This window comes from Amyelois transitella, chromosome 29, assembly GCF_032362555.1.
Source record: "Amyelois transitella isolate CPQ chromosome 29, ilAmyTran1.1, whole genome shotgun sequence".
NCBI classification, from domain to species: Eukaryota; Metazoa; Arthropoda; class Insecta; order Lepidoptera; family Pyralidae; genus Amyelois; species Amyelois transitella.
The window spans coordinates 1587063-1613941 of NC_083532.1; the positions used below are offsets into that span (position 1 = coordinate 1587063).

Sequence of the window (26879 nt, forward strand, 5' to 3'; positions counted from 1 at the left end):
TTAATTACGCTTTCCACACGGAGTAATGCCCTAGTATACCTTTGCTTCACATAGCTTTTCAATTCAGTCTGCACAATCTTAACGCTAAAAATTAATTACGCTTTCCACACGGAGTAATGCCTTAGTATCGCTTAGCTTCACATAGCTTTTCAATTAAGTATGCACAATCTTTACGCTTAAAATTAATTACGCTTTCCACACGGAGTAATGCCTTAGTATCGCTTAGCTTCACATAGCTTTTCAAAGCAGTATGCACAATCTTTACGCTAAAAATTAATTACGCTTTCCACACGGAGTAATGCCCTAGTATCGCTTAGCTTCACACACGTTTTTTAATTCAGTATGCACAAACTTAACCCTACAAATTGAATCAGTTTACGCACGGAGAAATACCATAGTATCGCTTAGCTTCACATAGCTTTTCAATCCAGTGTGCACAACCTTTACGCTACAAATTGAATACGTTCCCCCTTCGAGCTTCAGTCAGGGACTTACTGTGACGCGAGTGAAAGCTCACGAAGCTAGCAACCTTAGTGGTGAAAAGTTCCTTCTGGTTTTGGTAATAAGATATATTTTAAATAGATGTTTTTTTGTGAATTGTGACGTATTTATCATAACACTAGCTGTGCCCGCGACTTCGTCAGCTTGTAATAATTATTTTGGGCATCATTGAAGCCCTGAAGGGTGAATAATTTTTCTCGGCTTTTTTTCACATTTTTCATATCTTCGCTCCTTATAGTTGCAGCGTTATGTAGTCTAAAGCCTTCCTTGATAAATGGTCTATTAATAGTGATTAATTTTATAAATATACATCATCGACACTAATGTTACATATGACAAAGTGGTTTTGTGTAGATATTTATTTGTCCGTCTTGCACGTGAAAACCACTAAACCGATCTTTGATGAAATTTTGCTTACATTTAGTGTGGGAGACAACGGTTCTTATCACGTACATTACATAAAACTACACCTCTTCCCCGGAAGGGTAGGCAGAGACTACCTAGATATTTCTACTTGCCACGATCCGTGCAATTTTCTTAAATATTTATAACATTATATCATCCAAAGTGGTGATTCCAACTTTTAGACATTTTTTTTTTTATTTATATTACTTTTATTAAAAAAATCGATCACTATTTTTAAAAAGCCACAACTGGTTTGTTCGTGTTGAGAGGATAAATGAGAGCAAGTTAACTAACCAAGTAACCTTATGCATTGTTATTTTTAATGTCTTTTTATGTACATACTAAAATTTTGTTATGTACAATAAAGTATTTACAAACAAATATACTCGTATGTACGAGGTGATTTTAAATAGAAAAGTTGGAATACAAAAAATCAAATCAGAAACGTCCTGCCGGTAGGTCAAGTCAGGAGTACCCTAAACGCCAAACTTTCAGAGAATCGAAACATACATACATACATACATATAATCACGTCCATTAAATTTATATTTCTCATCAGACACGCATTGAAAAAGTCGATTAAGGTAAAATTTCCATGGACATTGCCGTAAATGCATACATACATACATATGGTCACGTCTATATCCCTTGCGGGGTAGACAGAGCCAACAGTCTTGAAAAGACTGAATGGCCACCAATTCAGCTATTCGGCTTAATGATAGAATTGAGATTCAAAGAGTGACAGGTTGCTAGCCCATCGCCTAGAAAAGAATCCCAAGTTTGTAAGCCTATCCCTTAGTCGCCTTTTACGACATCCATGGGAAAGAGATGGAGTGGTCCTATTCTTTTTTGTATTGGTGCCGGGAACCACACGGCCGTAAATGAAATGAATTTAACGCTTTAAATAAATTAAAACACCATTAAAAAGTTATTTAATAAAATTGGCTAGCGTCATAAATCTGATAGGTGTACTCTAATCTAATAACACACTTCTTTTTTATCGTAAGCTAAAAAGAGTAAGTTAAAAATCAATAGAGCTATCATACCATAATCAGCGTAATTAACGAAGTAACAGATAAAACTGCTGATATTAAAAGCTTTTATAAAAAATTGGCTGATAATGTGTGGTCAAACAGATTCTTGTGAAATCCATTATCAGTACATACATACAATCACGTCTTTATCCCTTACGGGGTGGACAGAGCCAACAGTCTTGTTAATATTATATTAAAATGCAACGTTCAGCTGTATGGCTTAATGATATAGTTGAGATTCAAATAGTGACAGGTCGCTAGCCCATCGCCTAAAAAAAGAATCCCAAGTTTATAAACCTATCCATTAGTCGCCTTTTACGACATCCATGGGAAAAAGATGTAGTGGTCCTATTCTTTTTTTTATTAGTACCGGGAACCATACGGTACTACCGTTTTAGTAGGTAGGTACCTGACTAAAATTAGTGAACTATGTTTTCGTGTGGTACCTAGCATTTTAGAATAAAAACTGTTCATTATTTAACTGTAAATTAACTAAATATCGTAATTTTTATAGCTTGAAATGTCATCGAAACCAACAAAATGGCAGCTAGGTATAGTAACGCTCACAATATTGTTCATTACATTCCAAACATACAACTGTGACGAAAATGGTGAAATCTTCGATATGATAAACAAAAACACGTTGGAATTCAACCGCATCGCCTCGGATATAGCATGGAAATCTTCGATTGACCCTGACGATCAGAATTTACCCAGAATTTCGGGTAATTACCAGAAAAATAGGATAATGTGGCAACAAAGTATGTGCGACAGACTGGCAACACTGAACTGGTATTCGCTTAATGAAACGTATCACAGAATGGCTTATCTTCTCTGCCGAGGTCCAAGGTTCAGTTTTCAAGAAGCTAGGTAAGTATTCATATAATTATACATATAGTCCCTTGCGGGGTAGACAGAGCCAAAATTTATGAAAAACTTATAGGCCACGTTCACCTTTTTGGCTTCATGATAGAATTGAGATTCAAATAGTGACAGGTTGCTAGCCTATCGTCTAAAAGAAGACAGCTTGCTAGGTATATCTATACTAATATTATAAAGCTGAAGAGTTTGTTTGTTTGAACGCGTTAATCTCAATAACTACTGGTTCTATTTGAAAAAATATTTTTGCGTTGAATAGACCATTTATCGAGGAAGGCCTAAAGGCTATATAACGTCACGCTGCAACTATAAAGAACAAAGAAATAATGATACATGTGAGAAAAACGGGGAAAATTATTCATCCTTGAGGGCTTCAATGATGCCTAAAATAACTATTTCACAAGGACGAAGTCGCGGGCACAGCTAGTTATTTATATTAGGCGCTAGTCCACAGCTGGTAATGAGGTGTGTGTGTTTTTTTTAATTATCGTATGTTTGTATAAACATTTAATCTTCTGTTCCATATATTTTTACATACATACATACATACATATTGTCACGTCTATATCCCTTGCGGGGTAGACAGAGCCAACAGTCTTGAAAAGACTGAATGGCCACGTTCAGCTATTTGGCTTTATGATAGAATTGAGATTCAAATAGTGACAGGTTGCTAGCCCATCGCCTAAAAAAAGAATCCCAATTTTGTAAGCCTATCCCTTAGTCGCCTTTTACGACATCCATGGGAAAGAGATGGAGTGGTCCTATTCTTTTTTTCGTTGGTGCCGGGAACCACACGGCACATATATTTTTAAAATGACAAATTAAAGTGTAAGCTTCCTAATTACGTTTATCATTTTAGCAATTTAAGAACCATATACAATGAACTACAGTCTATATACGCAAATAATAAAATTTGTATACAATCAGAGAATATTATATCAAAATCATATTTATCCGAACTCGAACGTGAAATAACCAAATATTTGAACAAAGAAAATCCTCTAGACTTACCAAATGATTCAAATAAAATCGTATGTTTGGTTGGCGAGAGTGAAGTAGGAAACATGATGGCTATGTCAAGAAATGAAGAAGTATTGAAATGGCTGTGGGCTTCGTGGAGGGAGATGGGTTCAAAGTTGAAGAAACCCTACGAAGAATTGGTGAAGATTGAGAATATGGCTGCTCGACGTAATGGTAAGAATTTAAGTTGGTCTCGTATAGGAAATATTTGGAAATGTCCTAATAAGGAAGGCTTTTATATATTTACTAGCTGTGCCCGCGACTTCGTCCGCGTAGAATAGTTATTTTGGGCATCATTGAAGCTCTCATGGATGAATAATTTTCACCCTTTTTTTGACATATTCCATTATTTCTTTGCTCCTTATAGTTGCAGCGTAATGTTATATAGCCTAAAGCCTTCCTCGATTGGATATTAAACGCAAAAAAAAATTTTACAAAAGCAATCTTTTCAATTCGAACCAGTAGTTCCTGAGATTAGCGCGTTCAAACAAACAAACAGACTCTTCAGCTTTATAATATTAGTATAGATAATTCGGTTACTTCTTATGAAGACTGACTGTAGTCTCCCTACCTATTATAGACCTTACTTCTTTACTAAAAAGGCTGAAAATATACTAAAATGTAATGTCATTTTTCAGGGTACACAGACATAGGAGAAGCTTGGCGTGAAGATCTCGAGGTGCCAAAGCTGAGGTCGTTATGTAGACGACTGTACAATAGCATAAAGCCTCTGTACACTTTACTTCATGGTGTTGCAAGGTTCTTCCTAAGAATACATTACGGCAACATTGTGCCGGAGAGAGGCTACATACCTGCACATTTATTTGGTATGTTCATTTTTTCCGAGACTGTTGGCTCTGTCTACCCCGCAAGGGATATGGACGTGATTATATGATTGTACATACATACATATGGTCACGTCTACATCCCTTGCGGGGTAGACAGAGCCAACAGTCTTGAAAAGACTGAATGGCCACGTTCAGCTATTTGGCTTAATGCTAGAATTGAGATTCAAATAGTGACAGGTCGCTGGCCCATCGCCTAAAAAAGAATCCCAAGTTTGTAAGCCTATCCCTTAGTCGCCTTTTACGACATCCATGGGAAAGAGATGGAGTGATCCTATTCTTTTTTGTATTGGTGCCGGGAACCACACGGCACTTATATGATTGTACGTATGTTTTTATTTTTTTATTTTTCTTACACCTGGATTTAGTCCCGGTTGAATCCTCACCACTCTGGAGAGGAGCCCGGGGTATACGTTTGACCGTGGATCCTAGATTGGGTGAGTCAGGTTTTTACACGAAGCGACTCCTATCACCCTGGGGAACCGCGGCTCCGACACAACATCGTCTGTCGCGCGGTTCCCCAGGCATAACACCTAGCCTGGCGAAAGATCTTCCCTTTGGTGGCGGTCGAGCCGAATCATCGCTCCCGCTACAACTTAATTTATTTGACGTCAACCAATGTTGTGAAAATCAAATGATTTGACAATTATAAAGTAATGTTGAAATGTCCCATAATAATTAATATCAAATTTGAATAACTTTTTAATGACGTTTCAGGAGATTTATGGTCGCAAAATTGGGATTCAATCATTGACATAATGACACCACAATCAATTGACCTGGACGATAGTATGAAGCGACAAAACTGGACCGTATTTCATATGGTACAAATAAAATATTTTTTTATATGTACATATATATACACATATTTACTATAGCCATGTCTATTTCCCTTGCGGGGTAGTCAGAGCTGATGATCTTGAAAAGACTGAGATAGACCACGTTAAGCTGTTTGGCTTATTGATAGAATTGAGATTCAAATAGTAACAGGTTGCTAGCCCATCGCCTAAAAGAAGAATCGCAAGAGTGTCATGAGAGTGATGAAGAGTGCCCATATCTTAGGTCGTTATAATAACAATATTCCAAGAACTGTATAATTTCATTGCAATAGAGAGTTTACAAACAAACAAAAATACAATAATTATTCCATAATTCTTTTTTGACACAGGTGAAACGTGCAGAAGATTTCTACCAGTCGCTTGGCCTGCCTGCCATGACAGAGACTTTTTGGCGCGAATCCGTGTTTACGCAAGAAAATGGCGTCGCGAGGTGTCATGGCGCTGCGGCGGACATGTTTAAAGATGGCGATTATAGGTATGATTTTTATTTTACTTTAACATAATCCGGTCAATGTAGACATTCGAAGTTACTATAAAGTCCCAACGAGCTGAATTTCAGTGAAATTCAAAACATATTTAACTATAAACAATGTGTAGAAGTTCCACATCATTCCCGTGTATGGAAAAAAAATATTCAAGGTCAAAGGGCAATAAATGAGTTTTTCGCAATTTTCAGCAGAACGGTAAGTTTTATCGTAAAAGTACCTCAGGCTAAAATTGTAGATCATAAAATTATCTATAAAAAATGTATCAATACTTTTTTTCTTATGAGCCACCGTTTCTGAGATATAACGATTCAAAAAGTTATAAAAGTTGTTATTATAACGGACAGAAAAAATAAGGCGGTCTTTTTATTTATACATCTTTATTATGTAGTGATAGCCACTTAATCGACACTCGTGAGTTTGCAGGCTGATCTACTGTGCGGGCACAACAATGCAAGACTTCTACGTCCTTCACCATGAAATGGGTCATATACAATACTATATTGCTTATGAAGACCAGCCTGGACTATTTAGGGTATGAGATTTTGTAGTTACTTTTATAGTATTTTTGTAGCAGGAGCGATGATTCGGCTCGACCGCCACCAAAGGGAAGATCTTCCGCCAGGCTGGTGTGACGCCTGGGGAACCGCGCGACAGACGATGTTGAGTCGGAGGTTGTATTTATGCTCCAATCCGTGATCTTTGTTTGCGCGATTTAGATTCTTTAGATTTCATAGTCTTATCTATGGTTTTCAAATGGTTCTTCTTTTTTTACTATTGTGATGTATTTAAAAAATTAAATAAAGAAGTGGTCTACTTCCTTCTGACTTTAGTCCCGGTTGCTTTTTCACCACTCTGTAGAGGAGCCGGAGTATGCCACCCTGAACAAGATTTTACACGAAGCGACTCCCGTCTGACCTCCGCAACCTTTGCAGGGGAACCTAACCCGTATTGGATCGATCATGATTACACATACAGTTCCTACGATCAAGTGATACATACATACATATAATCACGTCTATATCCCTTGCGGGGTAGACAGAGCCAACCCAACAGTCTTGAAAAGAATGATAGCCCACGTTCAGTTGTCTGTTTGGCTATGGCTATAATGATAGAATTGATCTAGTGATATTTAAGTTAAAATTAATTAAATTACCTAATAAACCTAAAACACTTTCAATTTATTTAATTTTAGCAAGCCAACACGGCTTTGCATGAAAGCATTGGAGACTCAATAATGTACGGTGTGATGACGCCTCAACATTTACATAGACTTGGTTTAATAAACGATTCTGTTTTATATGATAATGGAAAAGACAGAAAAAATTATAATTTCAACGAAGTAGATGATAATATTGAAAGAACTACTGAAGAAACATTTGACAATAAAGAAACAGAAATAAATGAAAATGTCTTTATAGATATTGAATCAACTGATGATCTTATAGTTCTAAAACAAGCTTTAAACAAAATACCACAAATACCATTTTCGCTTATCACAGACGAGTACAGGTGGCAATATTTCGAAGGAAATATAGATAAAGATAACGAGAACAGTGTGTTTTGGAATATGGTACAAGAATTGAGTGGAATTACTTATCCCGTTGAGAGGGGAGAGAAGTATTTTGATGTTGGAGCCAAATTCCACGTTCCTGACAATACGCCTTATATAAGGTAAGTTTAATATTTATAAGTGTTTAGGCCCAATGATGCCCAAAGACAAGAATGATGCCTTCGCCAAAATATAAAAAAATAAAATGTCACTGTCATTTTATCATTGTAAAAAAAAATAATTTCACTTTTGGCGGCTTCACCGGCGTTACGCGCTCTATCTAAAACTTTTGTAACATAAATTTATCTGAATAAAATATTGGCATAAAAAACTCAATTTTCTTGAATTTTAGTGTGTCAAGCGAAGACAATAGGGTTTCAGAACCATAACAAATAGAGATATAAGACTCCGTCTTTGTCCAGAATTAATTAAAAATAGACCATACCATCCTTAATTTCTATTAGCTAATAGACATTAAGGATGGTATGGTCTATTTTTAATTGGCCTATATGACTGGGCACAAATAACAAACGAAAAGATGATTTACAACTGATGTCTGTAATCCAAGCTGTGCTCCTTACAGTAACTTAATTATAAATAATCTGTGATCAAACGGTTAAGGAACCGAAGAGGTTCATGTTGTGCCCATTATTAAAACATTGACTATTGTAATAGTCCGTTAGAGACGGGATTCGCTTTACATACCTGACTCACCCAATCCAGGATTGAAGTCATAGTGCGCACCTTGGGATCCTCTCCAAAGAGGTGAGGCTATACAAGATTACTAAGATGGGCTAGCATGCTATTGGAATCTCAATTCTATCTTTGCAGCTATATTCTTTTTGATTCTATCTTTTTTTTTTGCCGTGTGGTTCCCGGCACCAATAGAAAAAGAATATTATTTATTTTATTTATTTATTTAAACTTCATTGCACAAAATACAAATGTATAGCACAATTGGCGGACTTAATGCTGGAAGCATTATCTACCAGTCAACCATTGGGTCTGACAGAGAACTTTATGTGGGGTTAAACTAAATAAATATATTTATACCTACACAAAATATAAAATAAAATAATTATAATATAGATACATAAAAACTACAGTATTACCACCCCATCACTATCTCATGGACGTCATAAAAAGCGATGGGCTAGCAACCTGTCACTATCTTAATCTCAGTTTCAATCATTAAGCTTCCTGTGTTTTCGGAATTATGGGTCCTGTCTTCGTCGTAAGGTATAGAGCAAAATCAAACCCTGTTTCAGATACTTCCTCAGCAGCTTCCTCCAGCACCAGATCTTCGAGGGGTTGTGCAAAGCCGCGGTGTTCGGGAGACGTGACGTTACAGAGGACGTGCCTGACACGATCACTCCTAACCGCTGTGATATATACGGTTCTAAGAGTGCTGGGAAGATACTGAGGTGAGTTTTTAAAATAATTGGCGGAAGATTGCCGTGTGGTTCCCGGCGCCAATACAAAAGAGAGTAGGACCACTCCATCTCTGGATGTCGTAAAAGGCGACTAAGGGATAGGCTTACAAACTTGGGATTCTTCTTTAGGCGATGGGCTAGCAGCCTGTCACTATTTGAATCTCAATTCTATCATTAAGCCAAATAGCTGAACGTGGCCATTCAGTCTTTTCAAGACTGTTGGCTCTGTCTACCCCGCAAGGGATATAGACGTGACCGTATGTATGTATGTATGTATTGGCGGAAGATCAGGTCAAGAGCATTCTCTTTGGTCTTGTGGGCAGAATGAATGAGAGTAAATTGACCAAGCGAATATACAAGGAGAGTATCGACAAGAAATAGGAGACGCCCTGGTTTTGACCAGCTTGGTCAAAAGACCTGATCTTCTGCTAATCGTTTTAAAAACTCACCTCAGTATCTTCCCAGCACTCTTAGTATCGTATAGGTAAAGAATGCTCTAAAGGCCTTAATCGACTAGCTGGCATGAAGAGAATTATGAATGTGGATGAAGCGAATGAAGTATCAAAATCAGTATTTTATTTAGAAAGTAGACCTTCGCAGGCATTTTTCATGTCATTACAGAGAGTGCAGAGTGGAAAGGAAGTGGAAAGATGCAGTCTCTGACTAAAACTCCGGGAAAGAGGCGTGATTAGTGATCCATACATACTTACATATAGTCACGACTATATCCCTTGCGGGGTAGACAGAGCCGACAGTCTTGAAATAACTAAAAGGCCACGTTCAGCTGTTTGGCTTAATGATAGAATTGAGATTTAAATAGTTAAGGTTGCTAGCCCGACGCCAAAAAGAAGAAGTTCCAAGTTCCAAGAACATCTTTTCGTAGCCTTTTACGACATGAATGGGAAAGAGAGTGGTCGTATTTTAAGAGCCGGGAACCACACGGCACATGTCTATATATTCTTTTCTTATATTCGTCTAATAATTTTTTATAGAAAAATCTTTGGAAAAAAAACTTCGAGTCATCTAGCTACATTGGCTCTATCTATCCCGTAAGGGATTAAGACGTGATGTACATATATTATTTTCAGAGATCTCATGTCCCAAGGCCACTCCGAACACTGGAGGATAATACTGTCATCGACGCTTGGAATTGAAGAAATATCATCGGAGTCTCTTTTGCGATACTACCGGCGACTACAAGATATTTTGCAGAGATTCGTCGTAAAATATCACGTTCCTATTGGCTGGTAATTTGTAGGAAAAATTCTGTGCTTTATTTAATAAATAGAATAGATTTATTTTCAAAATTGGATACAAGGTATCACTTATTGACGTCACATCACTTAAATCTAATTATAACTGCTGCCGCTTCCAAAGCGCATGTGTAGAGGAAGCGGCGGAACAAACTGCACTGCAGCATTAATAATATACATATCGATTGCATTCACGATTATAATGATTTAAAAAAAGGTATTACTAAGTCCACAGATGTAGGTATAATGAATTGTGACAGAGTGATCGTTTAAGAAAAGAGAAAGTAAAGGTTGCCGAGGTCAGATGGGAGTCGCTTCTTGTGAAAACCTCACCCAATCCAGGATTTTAAAAAATTGTGAGGAAAGAGTGTTAAATACTTATTGTCGATAACAATTCTAGCTGTTGTTATCAAAACTCGGAAACAAATTTTTAATGTCGCGAGGCCAAGGAAAAATAATAAAAATCATTTTTACATAACAATAAATACGCTTTATTTAACTTAAATTAAATAAAAATATACACGACAATTTGTTCATATACCTAATAATAATAGTAAAGAAAAAAATCAAGAATAACCATAAGAAAATAAATTAGAAGCGACTGAAATAATTTATTTAAAGCATTCTTAATTATTCTTAATTTACGTTTATTTACATTTAATTTTAATTCGTATTATTTTGAAAATTGAAATAAAAAAAAATATTTTATCTGTACAACTATTTAACAAATTATGTACAAAATGCTATAGGCACTATGAATAAAGTATATTTTTTGTTCCCTTGATTCCATATGGTAATTTCTTGAAATCAATATCACATATTTTTAACTAAGCATCTAAAAATTGTTTCACAATAAAAAAAAGTGTGAAAAAATAAATATTTTTTACGTATTTCATTTAAATTATAAACAGTTTTTTTCTCTCTCCCGATTAGGGAAATCTTTCTTATAGATTAAAAAAATCTTGTAGAAACGGTTACAAAAATACCTTCTCTTGAAAGCAGTAAATTTTAAACAAACGTAGCAGATTTGTTGTTTCTTGACATTTCTATTAGACTCTTGTTCTAAATACATTTTGCGGTCTCTTGGCGATTAAAACGCTTACAAATATAACGGGTTCTTTTGATTCAACGTTATTATTTTATTTCATTGATAATTCAAAATTTATGATAATGATTCTATTATCTGAGTAAAACCTTATCAGCGTCCATTTTGGCTACAACTCTTAATCACCATATGAGTACTGGTTCGTCTAAGATTTATCAAAATCTTGTAAAAACTACGAAATGGGACTAATTTTGAGCTGAAAATTTTTGTGCAACCTTTCAAGATTAATACCCCAGGGGAAAAAAATACTCCACGGAAATATCAACGATACTTCAGGGGACTACTTTGTTACTCCAGGGGAAAGTATTGATACTCCAGGTATATACAAGTGTTGCTTCAGGTGAACATCAAACACGTTTGATACGCCTAGAAAATACCACTGACACTTCCAAGGAACATCACTGACACTCCAGGGGAAAATCAAACGGGTTAGCAGAGAAATATAATTTTCCACGAAAATATCAATGATACTCAATGCAAATATGACTGATACTTATTATCAAACGTGTCCGATACTAAACAACTATGAAAGAGTCGTCGCGTGTGAGATCCAGTCTACAGTGTGCGCTACTCTGTGGTAAATGCCCGGTTGGCCCCGACTTGCGCAGGAGTAACCGGCGGAGACCACGCCGATGAGGTACCAGCGGCCGGCTCGCTCTAACATTAGGGGACCCCCGCTGTCGCCTTGGCAACTGTCCTTACCACCACCTCGGTACCCCGCGCAGAGCATCTCAGGGTATATGACTACGTTTATACCTGTAAAAGTTAGAATGGTATTATAATTTGATTGCAGAGTAATTTTGCGTTTGGTTGCCGGCACCAATACAAAAAAAAAAGAACAGGACCACTCCATCTCTTTCCCATGGATGTCGTGAAAGGCGACTAAGGGATAGGCTTACAAACTTGGGATTCCTTTTTAGGCGATGGGTTAGCAACCTGTCACTATTTGAATCTCAATTCTATCATTAAGCCAAATAGCTGAACGTGGCCATTCAGTCTTTTCAAGACTGTTGACTCTGTCTACCCCGCAAGGGATATAGACGTGACGTGTGTATGTATGTAGTAATTTTATGTTGTCACGACCTTAAAGAAGATAATCGTCTGGTAAAATTCGGTTCGGTCTGGTTTGGAACACATCAGAGAGTGATCAAGACGTGTAACTTCCGAGAATATAGAACGGTTGAGTTTATAATGTGCCGTGTGGTTCCTGGCACCTATATAAAAAAGAATAAGACCACTCCAGCTCTTTCCCATGGATGTCGTAAAAGGCGACTAAGGGATAGGCTTATGAACTTGGGATTCTTCTTTTAGGCGATGGGCTAGCAGCCTGTCACTATTTGAATCCCAATTCTGTCATTAAGCCATACAGCTGAGCGCGGCCTATCAGTATTATCAAGACTGTTGGCTCAAATATAGATAAAATCTCGTCTTAATCCCTTAAATATAAAGCTGAAGAGTCTGTTTGTTTGAACGTGCTAATCTCAGGAAGTACTGATTCGAATTGAAACATTATTTTTGTATTGAATAGACCATTTATCGAGGAAGGCTTCAGGCTATATAACATCACGCTGCTACTATTAGGAGCGAAGAAATAATGTAAAATGTGAAAAATACGGGGAAAAATTATTCATCCTTAAGGGGTTCAATAATGCCCAAAATAACTATTCCACGCGGACGGAGTCACAGCTAGTATTTGATAAGAACGACGATAGCCATTGAAATCCAGAAACTGACCATTAGCCCTGTGCCACCTCTCACAGACTCTGTTATCCAGGACAGGTACATCAACAGCTTGGAGGGTCCGTGGTCGGAGTCTCGACCCAGGGCTCAGAGCTCCCCAGCCGGCTGCCCAGCCGTACTGCCCGAGGAAGTCTGACCCTCGTTCTGGTAAACATATCGGAGCTGGAACAGAACAGGATTACAAGATCAATCAACCTCTTTTGCATAATCCCTGGAGAAGATTTGATTGCGTATTCTATGAGATACATACATACATACATATGGTCACGTCTATATCCCTTGTGGGGTAGACAGAGCCAACAGTCTTGAAAAGACTGATAGGCCACGCTCAACTATTTGGCTTAATGATAGAATTGAGATTCAAATAGTGACAGGTTGCTAGCCCATTGATTAAAAAAAGAATCCCAAGTTTGTAAGCCTATCTCTTAGTCGCCTTTTACGACATCCATAGGAAAGAGATGGAGTGGTCCCATTCTTTTTTGTACTGGTGCCGGGAACCACACGGCACTAAGTATGACGGCACGGGACTAACTCTTTCAAATTCAAATTCAAATTCAAAATTTTTATTCATTATTATAGGATACTATTATATCGCTTAATAATTGTCGTATGGTTTAACAACATTGGTTGACGTCAAATAAATTACTTAAAAACTAAGTTTACTGCCGCTTCCAAGGCGTCAGTGCAGAAGAAACGGTAACAAACTGCACTGCAGCATTTTCTTCAACAACGTCAACTTCACAATATTAAATTATACTTAGAATACTTAGAATAGAAGTAATAGAACTTTGAGATACAAGTATATGGAAGTCTCTTTACTCCTCCTCTTTACTCGGAGTGATTATTTTTAAAGGAATAAGAAGAAGGGGCTTTTTATATGAAGAGGCATTTTATTCCAGACGAGAACAATCTTAGTTCTAAAACTACATACGACCAAGAATACTAACCTATATGAGGCATGTAATGCACATTTCTATCCAAAGTAAGCACGGCCACATCAAACCGATCTGCTTGGGGGGTGAACTTAAAGAGGGGGTGGACTTTTATAGTTCGTACGCCGAACGTGTAAGCCGGCAGGGGTTCAGCCGCTGAATTGATGACGTAGTCCCCAAGAGTGACTCGCACGTGGCGTGGCTGCGCGCGCGCAACGCAGTGCCCGGCTGTTACAACATGGCGCCGCGATATTAGCGAGCCGCCGCATCTGGAATGCAAAAGGTTTTAAAGTAATTAAAATTATGGAAAAATCTTTATGTAGTACATATATATTATTTATATCTTTATCTTTTCTTTTTTACCAGTAAACCTTTAGAAATAGAAAATGTAAATAAATGGGATACTTTAGAGAGAAAAAGCGGAAACGGAAATAAGAACGTGATCATAGAGATGATCACGTTGGAGATTATTTATTTATTTCAAAGTTAATTTACTTTTTTTAATATACGCATATAATCACTTCTTTATCCCTTTGCGGGGAAGACAAAGCCAACAGTCTTGAAAACACTGACACTGATGGCCACGTTCAGCTGTTTGCCTTAATGATAGAATTGAGATTGAAATAAGAAGTGACGCTAGCGCATCGCCTAAAAGAAGAATCCCAAGTTTACAAGCCATGGAGAGGAGTGAATGAGGAATGGAGTGGTCCTATTCGTTTTTTTTCTATTGGTGCCGGGAACCACACGGCATTTTTTTTTAATACGAGCTATTTTTAGATGAACTTATATCGATTTTTGTAAGCATGTGTGTATGTCGTTTAAACAAAAAACCAGCACCTTTGTGCTACAGTTGTTGTATTTATACTCCCTTATATTCATTTACTAGCTGTACCAGCGACTTCATCCGCGTGGAATAGTTATTTTGGGCATCATTGAAGCCCTCAAGGATGAATAATTTTCCCCGATGTTTTTCACATTCTCCATTATTTATGCGCTTCTAATAATTGCAGCGTGACGTTATATAGCCTAAAGCCTTCCTCGATAAATGGTCTATTCAACGCAAAAATAATAATTCAATTCGAACCAGTACTTCCTGAGATTAGCGCATTCAAACAAAGAACAAACTCTTCAGCTTTATAATATTAATATTGATTTTGTACATAAATAAAGAAAAAAATAAAGAAAAGAAACATCGCATTCACGTTTTCACCATATTATTATGACATCTTGCAAAAGGCATCATGTAATATGTGTCTATCATAATTATGTCTAAAAGACGACACAATGCAACATGTGCCAAGCGTAGCGAGCACTGTCGTAATTCTTGTAATAGTGATGGTAACCGCTTTCAATCTTTTAAACTTGGCTCTGTCTACCCCGCAAGGGATATAGGCGTGACTATATGTATGTGTATCTTACTAGCGTTAGTCCCGGTTGTATACTCATGATGGAAGCCTATGGTATGACCACGATACTAATGTCGATATATCAGGTTATCATACGAAATGACTTGCATGAAGAGAGTTATGAATGTGGATGAAGCGAGGGAAGTATGCAGAGATCGTGGCAAGTGGAAAGAGGTAGGTAGTCTCTGCCTACCCCTCCGGGAAAGAGGCGTGATTTTAAGTATGTATGTCTTGTTAATGCTGATTTCATTGTATGTTCTTAGTGAATTTTACAGTAATTTTTAAGAGGCGTGATTTTATGTATGTATGTATGTTTTACGCACTTTCGTAACTTATTTTCCCATCACTATTGCATCAAGATAACGGACGCGTATTTTCGTAACAGTACCATATTTATCAGTGCAATACTTGTTGCACTACTTACCGCTCTAGTACCATTTTTAAGGTCATTGAAAATCAATTTTTAAGGCATCTATTATTTAGTATCTTAATCAAGTTAAGGACGTCCTGGTAAAGGGTCAGGTCAAAAGTACCCGAAACCGCCGAGCTTGCATGAAGAGAGTTATGAATGTGGATGTGGCAAGTGGAAAGAGGTAGTCTCTGCCTACCCCTCCGGGAAAGAGGCGTGATTTTATGTATGTATTATTTAGTAGTAAAGGTCCGAATTAAGAATTGCGTTTCAATACAGCCGTGTACGCGAACCAATAGTTATTTTCTTAGTTACAAACATAGCGTGTGGTTTTCAGCATGTTAGAATATAACCACTTAATATAATTCCCGTGGATGTAGTAATGGGCGACTAAGGAATAGGCTTATAAACTTAGCATTAGATAGGTTAGCAACCCTGACACATAATTCAATCTCAATCCTATTATAAAGCCATATAGCTGAATGTGGCCTTTTGTCTTTTCTAAATTGTTATCTCTGTCTACCCCGCAGGGGATATTGACGTGGTGTAGAAAGATCATGGCTGGACGTCCCAAAAGATGATATGCGAGCCAATGGACTGAAATCGGAGGACGCCGAAAGTCGGACTAAGTGTAGAGAGAAAAGTCGGAAGGCGGACCCCGGGTCCCGAAGGACTTCTGTGGTGGGTGCAACCGGGAAGAGAGATGAGAGAGAGTTACAAATTACATACATACAAACATATGATCACGTCTATATCCCTAGCGGGGTAGACAGAGCCACCAGTCTTGAAAAGACTGATAGGTCACGCTCAGCTGTTTGGCTTAGTGATAGAATTGAGATTCAAATAGTGACAGGTTGCTAGCCCATCGCCTAAAAGAGGAATCCCAAGTTTATAAGCCTATCCCTTAGTCGCTTTTTACGACATCCGTGGGAAAGAGATGGAGTGGTCCTATTCTTTTTTGTAATGGTGCCGGGAACCACACGGCACACAAACAAATTACAAAGCAAATTTTTTTAAATATGAGAAGAAAAAAAAAGCGGAATAGTTAAGTATAAGTTAGTTCTAAAAATACATGCAATATTTACATATGCATATTTACAAATTATGTTAATAAATGTAAAATATGAAACGAGGAATGTGCGAAAAAGTTTGTGACAGATTTCTAATAAACAAGAAATACTAAAAAAAATATATATCTATTCACACCTACACATTTATTATTTACAAAATTTACATGAAGATAAAAGAGTTTTTTAATGAAGAATGAATTTTTTAAGCCATATTAATTTAAATAAAGAAGGTAAAATATCTGAAATGTAAAAAAACAAAAATTACGTTTGACCCAAATTCTTATCCTAGTTAATTTTCATTTCACGGAATTAGTGTTTGTTTATTTAAAAAAGATGAAATATTTATGTCAATTTTTTATTTTGTATTTTCATAATTTATAAATAATGTTATGAGTATTTTTTTTCCAAACTAAACTACTGAAAATATTAGAAGAATACTAATACTTCTACGAGTTACACTATACCAAGAAACCTATTTGAAGACTGTAACTACAGAACTCATGCGGTCTCTTTCTCGCACATTTACCTCTCTATCCAACACTGCTTCCACCCGATAAGCTCGAAAATGGACATAAGCATGTTGCATCTGCAAAATTAATTTATTAATTGATATATTAGTATTTATTAGTACACACAAAATATGGTAACATTCACAGAATATTTTTTACAAATTCTTGAAAAAAGTTTTTTTATTAAATCTTTGCAATTAATAAAATATAATTTTCATAACTTATCAAAACGAAAATATTATTGAAAATATCACCATATTAAAAAATGAACATGATATATTAACACACTAAAAATGTATGTAATGTAATGTGTAAATATCTGTGCAATAAAATTTTTACAAAAAAAAAAAAACAAAAAATAAGTAAAAAGTGTTTGATTAAAAAATATCTGTCATAGAAAAAAGTTACTGATAAAGTATCAAATTGCATAACAAAACAGATAAAACAAACAATTAAACAAAAAATTACATCTCAATATTTACAAAAAGAAAAGATTTTTCATTTTCTGTTAAAAAATATTGTCTTTCTCAATTTTTTCAGTTAAGAGTGTTCTCAATTACCTACTATGCTAATAAGATTATAAAATGAATATACTTTTGCTTATATTCCAAAATAAATTAATTGATTATAATTTGTTAAAAAATCTTAAATATATAAACTAATCCTAATAAGATTAAGTAAAATTTATTAATAATCGAAAAAAAATTTAAAAAAATATTTTAGCGAACAATAGTGAACTAATTTACAAAGTGTATGAATGGGGAATATTATACAAAGAATAAGCGTTTGAATTGTCATTTACATTTTAAACGCTTAATTTATATGTACAATAAATGGGTAGGTGACAAGAATTGAAAATTCTTTTAATTAAAAAAATAATTCAAAATCTACTCATTAAGGTAGTCTCAAAGACATTAAACTAACTTCTTAATCTTTCTGTCTATTAAAAACTTGTAAATTTAAATTTATTGTAAAATTAAATTTAATCTAATTTAATTAAAATTGTTACACAAACAATATGCACTTTAAACCTCGATATGTTAGTTAACAAGACTTCATGCATGCAAAATCTGTAACCTTGAGGAGCCAATCCGTATGTAGGCCTGCCATGGGAAGGTGCCGAAGCCAGCGTCGTCCCCACCCACGATCCTCCTTTGAGCTGTCTGCTTCCCCACGGCGATACCACAACCTGGAACAAAGATACAGAAATATTACACTTCACATGGTGATTGAACAGAATGTGATCACCGCATTGGTGCCGTGTGGTACCAATGCGGAATAGAATGGGACCACTTCATTTCTTTCCCATGGATGTCGTAAAAGGCGACTAAGGGATAGGCTTACATACTTGTGATTCGTTTTTTAGGCGATGGGCTAGCAACCTGTCGTTATTTGGATATCAATTCCATCATTAAGCCGAGCAGCTGAATGTGGCCATTCAGTCTTTTCGGGACTATTGGCTCTGTCTACCCCGTAGGGGATGTGGACGTGACTATATGTATGTATGTATGTCTGATACTTCACATCATACGAACATTCGAGAGCGTCGCTGGTCAAATCAGTAAGTTGGGTTGAAATTCGAGATGAGCAGAAAGGCACAGGTTCAAATCCCACCTCGGCCGTGTACTAATGACTATTTTCGAAATTATGTACATTAGTTTGAAAACTAACTGATGCTCTTACGGTGAGGGAAAACACCGTGAGGAAACCTGCACATTCAGACAACTTCCTTATAGACCTCTCCCCCATGTCTTCATCCCTTGCGGGGTAGGGAGCCAACAGTCTTGAAAAGACTGAAAGGCCACTTTCAGCTGTATGGTTTCATGACTGAATTGAGATTCAAATAGTGACGGGTTGCTAGCTCATCGCCTACAAAAGGAATCCCAAATTCAACTTATGTAATCTTGAAACACAATTAAATAGTTTTCGCTTAAGGGTAATTTATGTTTGCCTGCACTGTGTGTAAATAAAAATATTGAAAATTTAAAAAAAAATAGAGTTACTTGAAAGAGACAAGGAATCCCGTCGAACCACTCCTTGTTTCAAAAATTAATATTCGTAAATCAATCTACAAACAATGTGTGTATTTGGTTCTTTGATGAGCCAGCAACCTGTCACAATATCAAGCTAAATTCCATCATTACCCCATCCAACTGAACATAGACTACCTATGAGCCTGTTATCGAAACTGTTATCTTCACCATCTGGGATAAAGTCGTGATATACGAGAAGAATGTGATACGAATGCTGAGAATCTACAACTAAATATCTTACCACCATAAGCATAACTTTTATTCAAACTTTGAAACTTCACTTTAATTTTGCTCATTTTGCTTTTTATTTTACTCTGTTTCTTATTAAGAACTTCCAATAATAATAATGACAGAATGAAGCACAATAAAACCCATCTCATTCTAGATTTTTAAAATCATTACAAATTTAAAGATTTTCTTTATTTAAACACAGTCACAATAACACATTAAGATTTTAATTTAGAAGAGAATTATGAAAAAAAACTTAAATTTAAAAGTTCACTTATGTTTGAATTTAAAATTAGAAGTCCATTTAAAATTAAAAGTCTAGTTATATTTTCATATTTTGAAATAAGAAGCCCACTTAAATTTAGAAAGTGTAAATAAAATTGCACTTAGTTTTTTTTTTAACAATTTAATTTAAGGTAATATTTTTTTAACATTTAACGCGTGCATTTAACTCGATAATTCGGAGCTAACTGGAGTTTAATTATGGGTTATAAAAGAGGAAATTCTGGTTATGCTAGTGCATTGCATATTTGATTATTTACGGAAGTTTAAAAAAAGTTACTTGTTACATCTTCACTTGTTTCTTATTGGTATGTTACATTACATTGTGTTTTTTTTTTATGTTAACTGATGTATGAATAGCAGTTAACGAACGGTATCGGTGAAGGTAGGCATCGTGAGGAAATCTGAACTTTATGATTAAATTAGAGGCCGCCCGCGACTTCGTCCGCGTGGAATAGTTATTTTGAGTATCATTGAAGGTCTCAAGGGTGAATAGTTTTCCCTGTATTTTCACATTTTCCATTATTTCTTCGCTTCTTATAGTTGCAGCGTGATGTTATATAGCCTAAAGCCTTCCTCCATAAATGGTCTATTCAACGCAAAAAGAATTTTTCAATTCGAACCAGTAGTTCCTTAGATTAGCGCGTTCAAACAAACAAACTCTTCAGCTTTATAATATTAGTATAGATTAGGGGTCTAACGCGACTTCGTCCGCGTGGAATCAATCCCGCGGGAACTCCGGGATAAATAGTGGCTTATATGTTATTCTGGGTGTTCAGCTACCTACATACCAAGTTTCATCTTAATCGGTTCAGTAGTTTTTGCGTGTAAGAGTAACAAACATCCATACTGACATCCTGACTTACTGACAAACTTTCGCATTTATAATATTAGTAGGATAAATTACCCATGATTTTGCCACTTCATTGACACTAGTTCCAATTTGGAAGTACAGATAATAATTAACATCATTATTCCCGCCACCAATACAAAAAAGAATAGGACCACTCCATCTCTTTTCCATGGAGGTCGTAAAAGACGACTAAGGGATACGCTTATAAACTTGGGATTCTCTTTTTAGGCGATGGACTAGCAACCTGTCACTATTTGAATCTCAATTCTATCATTAAGGGTTGAAAAAAAGCGGGAAATTTTCCGGTTTTTTTCAAATTCCCTCGTATTTATACAAGTTTTTTACGAAAGTTTCAAGAAAGATAAGAATGAAATATTTCATGTTTTTTATTAATAAAACGGAAAAATATGAAAGAAACGGAAAAATTCGATAGGAAAAGTATTGATTACCTTACAATATGCATAATTTTTTTTAAAATTGGTAATTATACATAGAATATACATATATATAGTTTTCCAATCGTTTTTTTTATATTTTTCGAAACAAACGACGAAAATCTCAATAAAACCGTTTTTTCCCTAAGGTTTTATTATGATATATTTCAATGTAACAAACCAATAAAACGGTAAAAAACGAAAAAACGTTTCTTTCACCTAAAAAAACAATTTGTTTCTTTCGGAATTTTCAACGCTAAGCTAAATAACTGAACGTGACCTATAAATCTTTTCAAGACTTTGCTACATATATATATGTATGTATGTATTAACATCATTAGTTCCATTTAAAATTGACCTTATGTCCTTTCCACAGGACCCGGGTTCGACACCCGGTCCGGCCGGGTCATAATGTCAAATCTTATAACATATATAAATATATATATGCATACATAAATCACGCCTCTTTCCCGGAGGGGTAGGCAAAGGCCAAATCTTTAATTAATTTACAAAATTCACATAATTACCAGGACTAAGAAAATGTTATAAAAATGAAGAAATAATAAAAAAATTAACACCTTGTACCTATATAAATATATGTAGGTATAGACGAACAACTGTCGTTTATAGGAAATCGAATCGCAGACCCACAAAGACTTCCTTACCACAAAACCACTGGGTGAAAGTTCAAGTTTGTAATACAATGATATCATGGCTTTCAACGTGAAAGAGAGATTTTGAATATTTTATTACGATATCTTACGCGAAAGTCCAAAAACAATCTAAATTTTTTTTCTGGAATCAATATTTAAATTACTAACTGTTGCCCGAAACGTTGTTCGCCGTAAAAGTTCTCTGAGAATCTTAATACAAGAAAGCTGAACCCCTCTTTTGCGTTAAAGGGGTGGGAGGAGATTTTTTTATACAAACATACATATAATCACGTCTATATCCCTTGCGGGGTAGACAGAGCCAACAATCTTGATAATACTGATAGGCCACGATCAGCTGTTTGGCTTACTGATAGAATTGAGATTCATGTAAAGTGACAGGTTGCAAGCCCGTCGCCCAAAAGAAGAATCCCAAGTTTATAAGCCAATCCCATAGTCGCCTTTTGCGACATCCATGGGAACGACATGGAGTGGTCCTATTCTTTTTTTATATTGGTGCCGGGAACCACCCAGCACAAACACACACATAAGTGATACATTGTATCCATTTTGAAAATAAATCTATTCTATTCTTATCTGACACAAAAATGAGCTTCAGACAAGTACGTATAAAATTATATGTTTACTAGAGGCCGCCCGCGACTTCGTCCGCATGGAAACCCTATCAATCCCGCGGGAACTCTGGGATAAAAAGTAGCCTATGTGTTATTCTGGGTCTTCAGCTACCTACATACCAAATTTCATGGTAATCGGTTCAGTAGTTTTTGCGTGAAAGAGTAACAAACATCCATACATCCATACAAACTTTCGCCTTTATAATAGTAGTAGGATATATGAAGGTATATTGAAGGTTTGTATATCCTCTTGCTGAAGGTTTTATATAAAATTATAGCAATCAATAATATATTAGCGATAAATCACCGTGAAAATATTGGATGGTACTGTTAAGCAACATCCTCATTTAAATTACTAGTTTGAACCGGTTATTTGACGGTTGGAAAAGAGGGGTTCTTTATTCAGTGTTATTATACATGCAACAAACATACATACATATAATCATGTCCACATCCCTTACGGGGTAGACAGATAACAGTAGTGAAAAAACTGAATGGCGTCATGCTGGAATTGAAATTCAAATAGTGACAGGTTGCTAGTCCATCGTTTACAAGAAGAATCCCAAGTTTATTAGCCTTCCTCTTTGTCGCCTTTTACGACATCCTTAAAAAAGATTATGGAGTGGTCCTATTCTAATGTCGGATATCACATCCTTTTAGTTTTTATAATATATCTCTAAGCCTATCCCTTACTCGCCCTTCACGACATCCATGGGAAAGAGATGGAGTGGTCCTCTTCTTTTTTTATATATTTTAGTGTGTGCCGTGTGGTTCCCGGCACCAGTACAAGAAAGAATTCGTATGAACTTTTGAAAATAACTCGATAACTTAAATATGGAGCCATACATACATCCTTAGCCAATGAAAGAGTAAGCACTATACGACACAACACATGCGTGAGCGAGACGCAAATCCTTGCTTAGCAAGAGAAAGTCATTCGCGTTACATAATCATCCTGGCTGTTAACCAACTATTTTGTAATGTTCGGCTTTCGATTAGTGACTGTTTTGCAAAATGACTCCTGAAATATGTAGTACATATAACATAGGTGATAACTATTTGAATTTCATACAGCTGAACGTGACCCTTAATTTTTTTCAAGACTTTGTCTACACCGCAAAAGATAATTACGTGTTTATATGTAAGTATAAGACATATATATCCTACTACTATTATAAAGGCGAAAGTTTGTATGGATGTATGGATGTTTGTTACTCTTTCACGCAAAAACTACTGAACCGATTACCATGAAATTTGGTATGTAGGTAGCTGAAGACCCAGAATAACACATAGGCTACTTTTTATCCCAGAGTTCCCGCGGGATTGATAGGGTTTCCATGCGGACGAAGTCGCGGGCGGCCTCTAGTATCCTACTATCCTACAAAAATTATAAATGCGAAAGTTTGTGAGTATGTCAGTATGGATGTTTGTTACCCTTTCACGCAAAAACTACTGAACCGATTACCATGAAATTTGGTATGTAGGTAGCTGAAGACCCAGAATAACACATAGGCTACTTTTTATCCCAGAATTCCCGCGGGATTGATAGGGTTTCCATGCGGACAAAGTCGCGGGCGGCCTCTAGTATAATATATATTTGGTGCCGTATGGTTCCCGGCACCAATAACAAAAAAATAGGACCACTCAATCTCATTCCCATGGATTTCGTAAAAAGTGACTAAGGGATAGGCTTATAAATTTGAGATTCTTCTTTTAGGCGATGGGCTAGCAATCTGTCACTATTTGAATCTCAATTCTTTCATTAAGCCAAACAGCTGAACGTGGCCTATCAGTCTTTTGAAGACCGTTGGCTCAGTCTACCCCGGAAGGGATATTGACGTGATTAATAGTAAGAAAAACCTTCACATTCAGGTAACTGGATGATCTAAAAAGAAGGCTGAGGTCAGATGGGAGTCGCTTCAGAGTAACAGACTGTGGTAAAAATTGCACTTGATGAATGTACTTACTCTGTAATCGCCTTTTACGACATCGACAATTGATATAATTGTTCTTTTTTATACTGCCGGCAACCACAGGTCAAATGTCATGTGTACATATCAAGGTCACAATATCCAAGGTCATAAATACAAACACAGTGTACATACATACATACATACATAATAAATACCACTCGCCCACTTTCCTCGATTGGTATTCAAGATATTGTTAGTTTTGACGTAATGGCTACGTGACAAACAGACATAATACAGTTAGTGGGTCATGTTACTTAGATTACGCATTATGTAATTAAGAATAGGTCAGTTGTGAGACATCTCTTCCGTTGATGACTGACTGACTGATTAAGACCGGAGATTCAGATCGCGATCAGTAAGTTTATATCATTAACTGGCTGTGCCCGCGACTTCGCCCGCGTGGAATAGTTATTTAGGGCATCATTTAAGCTCTCGAGGATGAATAATTTTTCCCGGTTTTTTTTTCATATATTCCATTATTACTTTGCTCCTTATAGTTGCAGCGTGATGTTATATAGCCTAAAGCCTTCCTCGATAAATAGTCTGTTCAACGCAAAATAATTTTTTAATTCGAATCAGTACTTCCTGAGATAAGCGCGTTCAAACAAACACCTGCTGGAAGAAATTTCTCTAGATAGTAGTGCCCTTGTACTGAATTTCTCTTTATTTTAAGTTTTATTCTTATTTTGCTTGATGTACATAAATATTTAATAAATAAAATTCTCTGGTAATTGACCCTCAAATGTAAAATAGGTGGACTTAATGCTAATAACATTCTCTACCAGTCTACTTTAAGAAAATAGCAAACTGATAAATAAACCCAGATCAAAGACCGTCGGTGGTCAAATCGGTAAGGTTGAAATGCCTGTGGCGCAAAAAAGGGACAGGTTCGAATCTCACCTCGGCCATGTACCAATGACTATTGTCAAAATTACATACATTAGTCTGAATACTAACCGATGCTCTCACTGTGAGGGAAAACATCCTGAGGAAACCTGCACTATCAGGCAACTGTATGTGTAACCATGATCGATCCAATACGGGTTAGGTTCACCTGCAAAGGTTGCGGAGGTCAGATGGGAGTCGCTTCGTGTAAAAACCTGACTCACTTTATCCATGATTCATGGTACCCCGGGCTCCTCTCCAGAGTGGTGAAGATGTAAATAGGAGTAAAGCCAGGATGAAGAAGATTGTATCATCGATTTTAAGATTTAGCAATTATATTGTAGCAAGCAAATTGCTCCTCTCTCTCCTCTGTGGCGCAGCGGTAGTGCGCTTGTCTGTGACACCGGATGTCCCGGATACGAATCCCGGCCAGGGCATGATGAGAAACCAACTGTCTCTGATTGGCCTTGGTCTTTGATGTTTATCTATATAAGTATTTATTATAAAATATAGTATCGTTGGGTTAGTATCTCGTAACACAAGTCTCGAACTTACTTCGAGGCTAACTCAATCTGTGTTATTTGTCCCGTATATATATTTATTTATTTTTGTTACATTTATTCACATCTCTAGACCCAGCTGTTCGAACTGTGTAAATATGTCAGCCAATTATTAAACGATCATGTCTTTATCCCTTACGGGGTAGACAGAGCCAACAAGTCTTGAGAAGACTGCTAGACCACGTTCAGCTGTTGGGCTTAATGATAGAATTGAGATTCAAATAGTGACTAGTGATGGGTTGCTACCCCATCGCCTAAAAGAAGAACCCCAAGTTTATAAGCCTATCCCTTAGTCGCCTTTTACGAAATCCATGGGAACGAGATGGAGTATTCCTATTCTTTTTTTTATTGGTGCCGGGAACCACACGGCACTTAACATTTTCTTTATATAGGTCATTGACGTACTATAAACAATTTATTTAGTTGTTTATAGTTGATCGAAGATATAGGTACATAAAGATTGTTATGTAACTTAGATTACAACAAATAACAATAATAAGCGTAATCCGGTATACACTTCCGAATAGTTAATACGCATGCGTAGAAAATTGGAAATAGCTGTTACATACAAGTATAGTTGTAATTGGCCAAATTCCGTTTTCGCTACAACATTTAACAACATTCTTTTATTATTTATTTATTTATTTAAACTTCATTGCACAAAATACAAATGTATAGTACAATTGGCGGACTTAATGCTAGAAGCATTATCTACCAGTCAACCATTGGGTCTGACAGAGAACTTTATGTGGGGTCAAACTAAATAAATATATTTACACTTACAAAAAATAAAAAATTAAATAATTATAATATATATACCTACACAAAAAATACAATAAATCCTACTAATATTACAAATGAGAAAGTTTGTGAGTATGTCAGGATGTCATTATGGACGTTTGGTACTCTTTCACGAAAAAACTACTGAA

The 26879-nt window shown here is 36.2% G+C and overlaps 2 protein-coding genes across 2 annotated transcripts in view; one reads left to right on the top strand and one right to left on the bottom strand.

Moving 5' to 3' along the window:
* The first annotated feature begins 495 nt into the window (after positions 1–495).
* Positions 496–10842, top strand: LOC106131181 (angiotensin-converting enzyme). The gene is made up of 10 exons (XM_013330188.2): positions 496–559; positions 2455–2810; positions 3679–4013; positions 4478–4666; positions 5402–5508; positions 5853–5998; positions 6435–6543; positions 7204–7682; positions 8829–8984; positions 10082–10842. The coding sequence occupies exons 2-10, from the start codon at positions 2461–2463 to the stop codon at positions 10242–10244; spliced, it is 2034 nt and encodes a 677-aa protein (XP_013185642.1). The 5' UTR covers positions 496–559; positions 2455–2460; the 3' UTR covers positions 10245–10842.
* Positions 10843–11015: 173 nt separating this feature from the next.
* LOC106131006 (uncharacterized) overlaps positions 11016–26879 on the bottom strand; it is a 42142-nt gene continuing 26278 nt past the window's right edge. Inside the window, exons 3-7 of the mRNA XM_013329978.2 lie at positions 18495–18606; positions 17435–17494; positions 14039–14292; positions 13086–13253; positions 11016–12107 (exon numbers count right to left, since the gene is read on the bottom strand). Coding sequence (XP_013185432.1) covers positions 11875–12107; positions 13086–13253; positions 14039–14292; positions 17435–17494; positions 18495–18606 — 827 coding nt within the window. The 3' untranslated portion in view covers positions 11016–11874. The remainder of the gene's footprint in view (positions 12108–13085; positions 13254–14038; positions 14293–17434; positions 17495–18494; positions 18607–26879) is intronic.

Bases quoted from the DNA above. Each gene is read 5' to 3' on its own strand.
- LOC106131181 (XM_013330188.2), top strand. From the start codon at position 2,461: ATGTCATCGAAACCAACAAAATGGCAGCTAGGTATAGTAACGCTCACA. The intron at 5,509-5,852 runs GTACAAATAAAA...TTTTTGACACAG, and splicing joins ACTGGACCGTATTTCATATG to GTGAAACGTGCAGAAGATTT. The intron at 7,683-8,828 runs GTAAGTTTAATA...ACCCTGTTTCAG, and splicing joins GACAATACGCCTTATATAAG to ATACTTCCTCAGCAGCTTCC.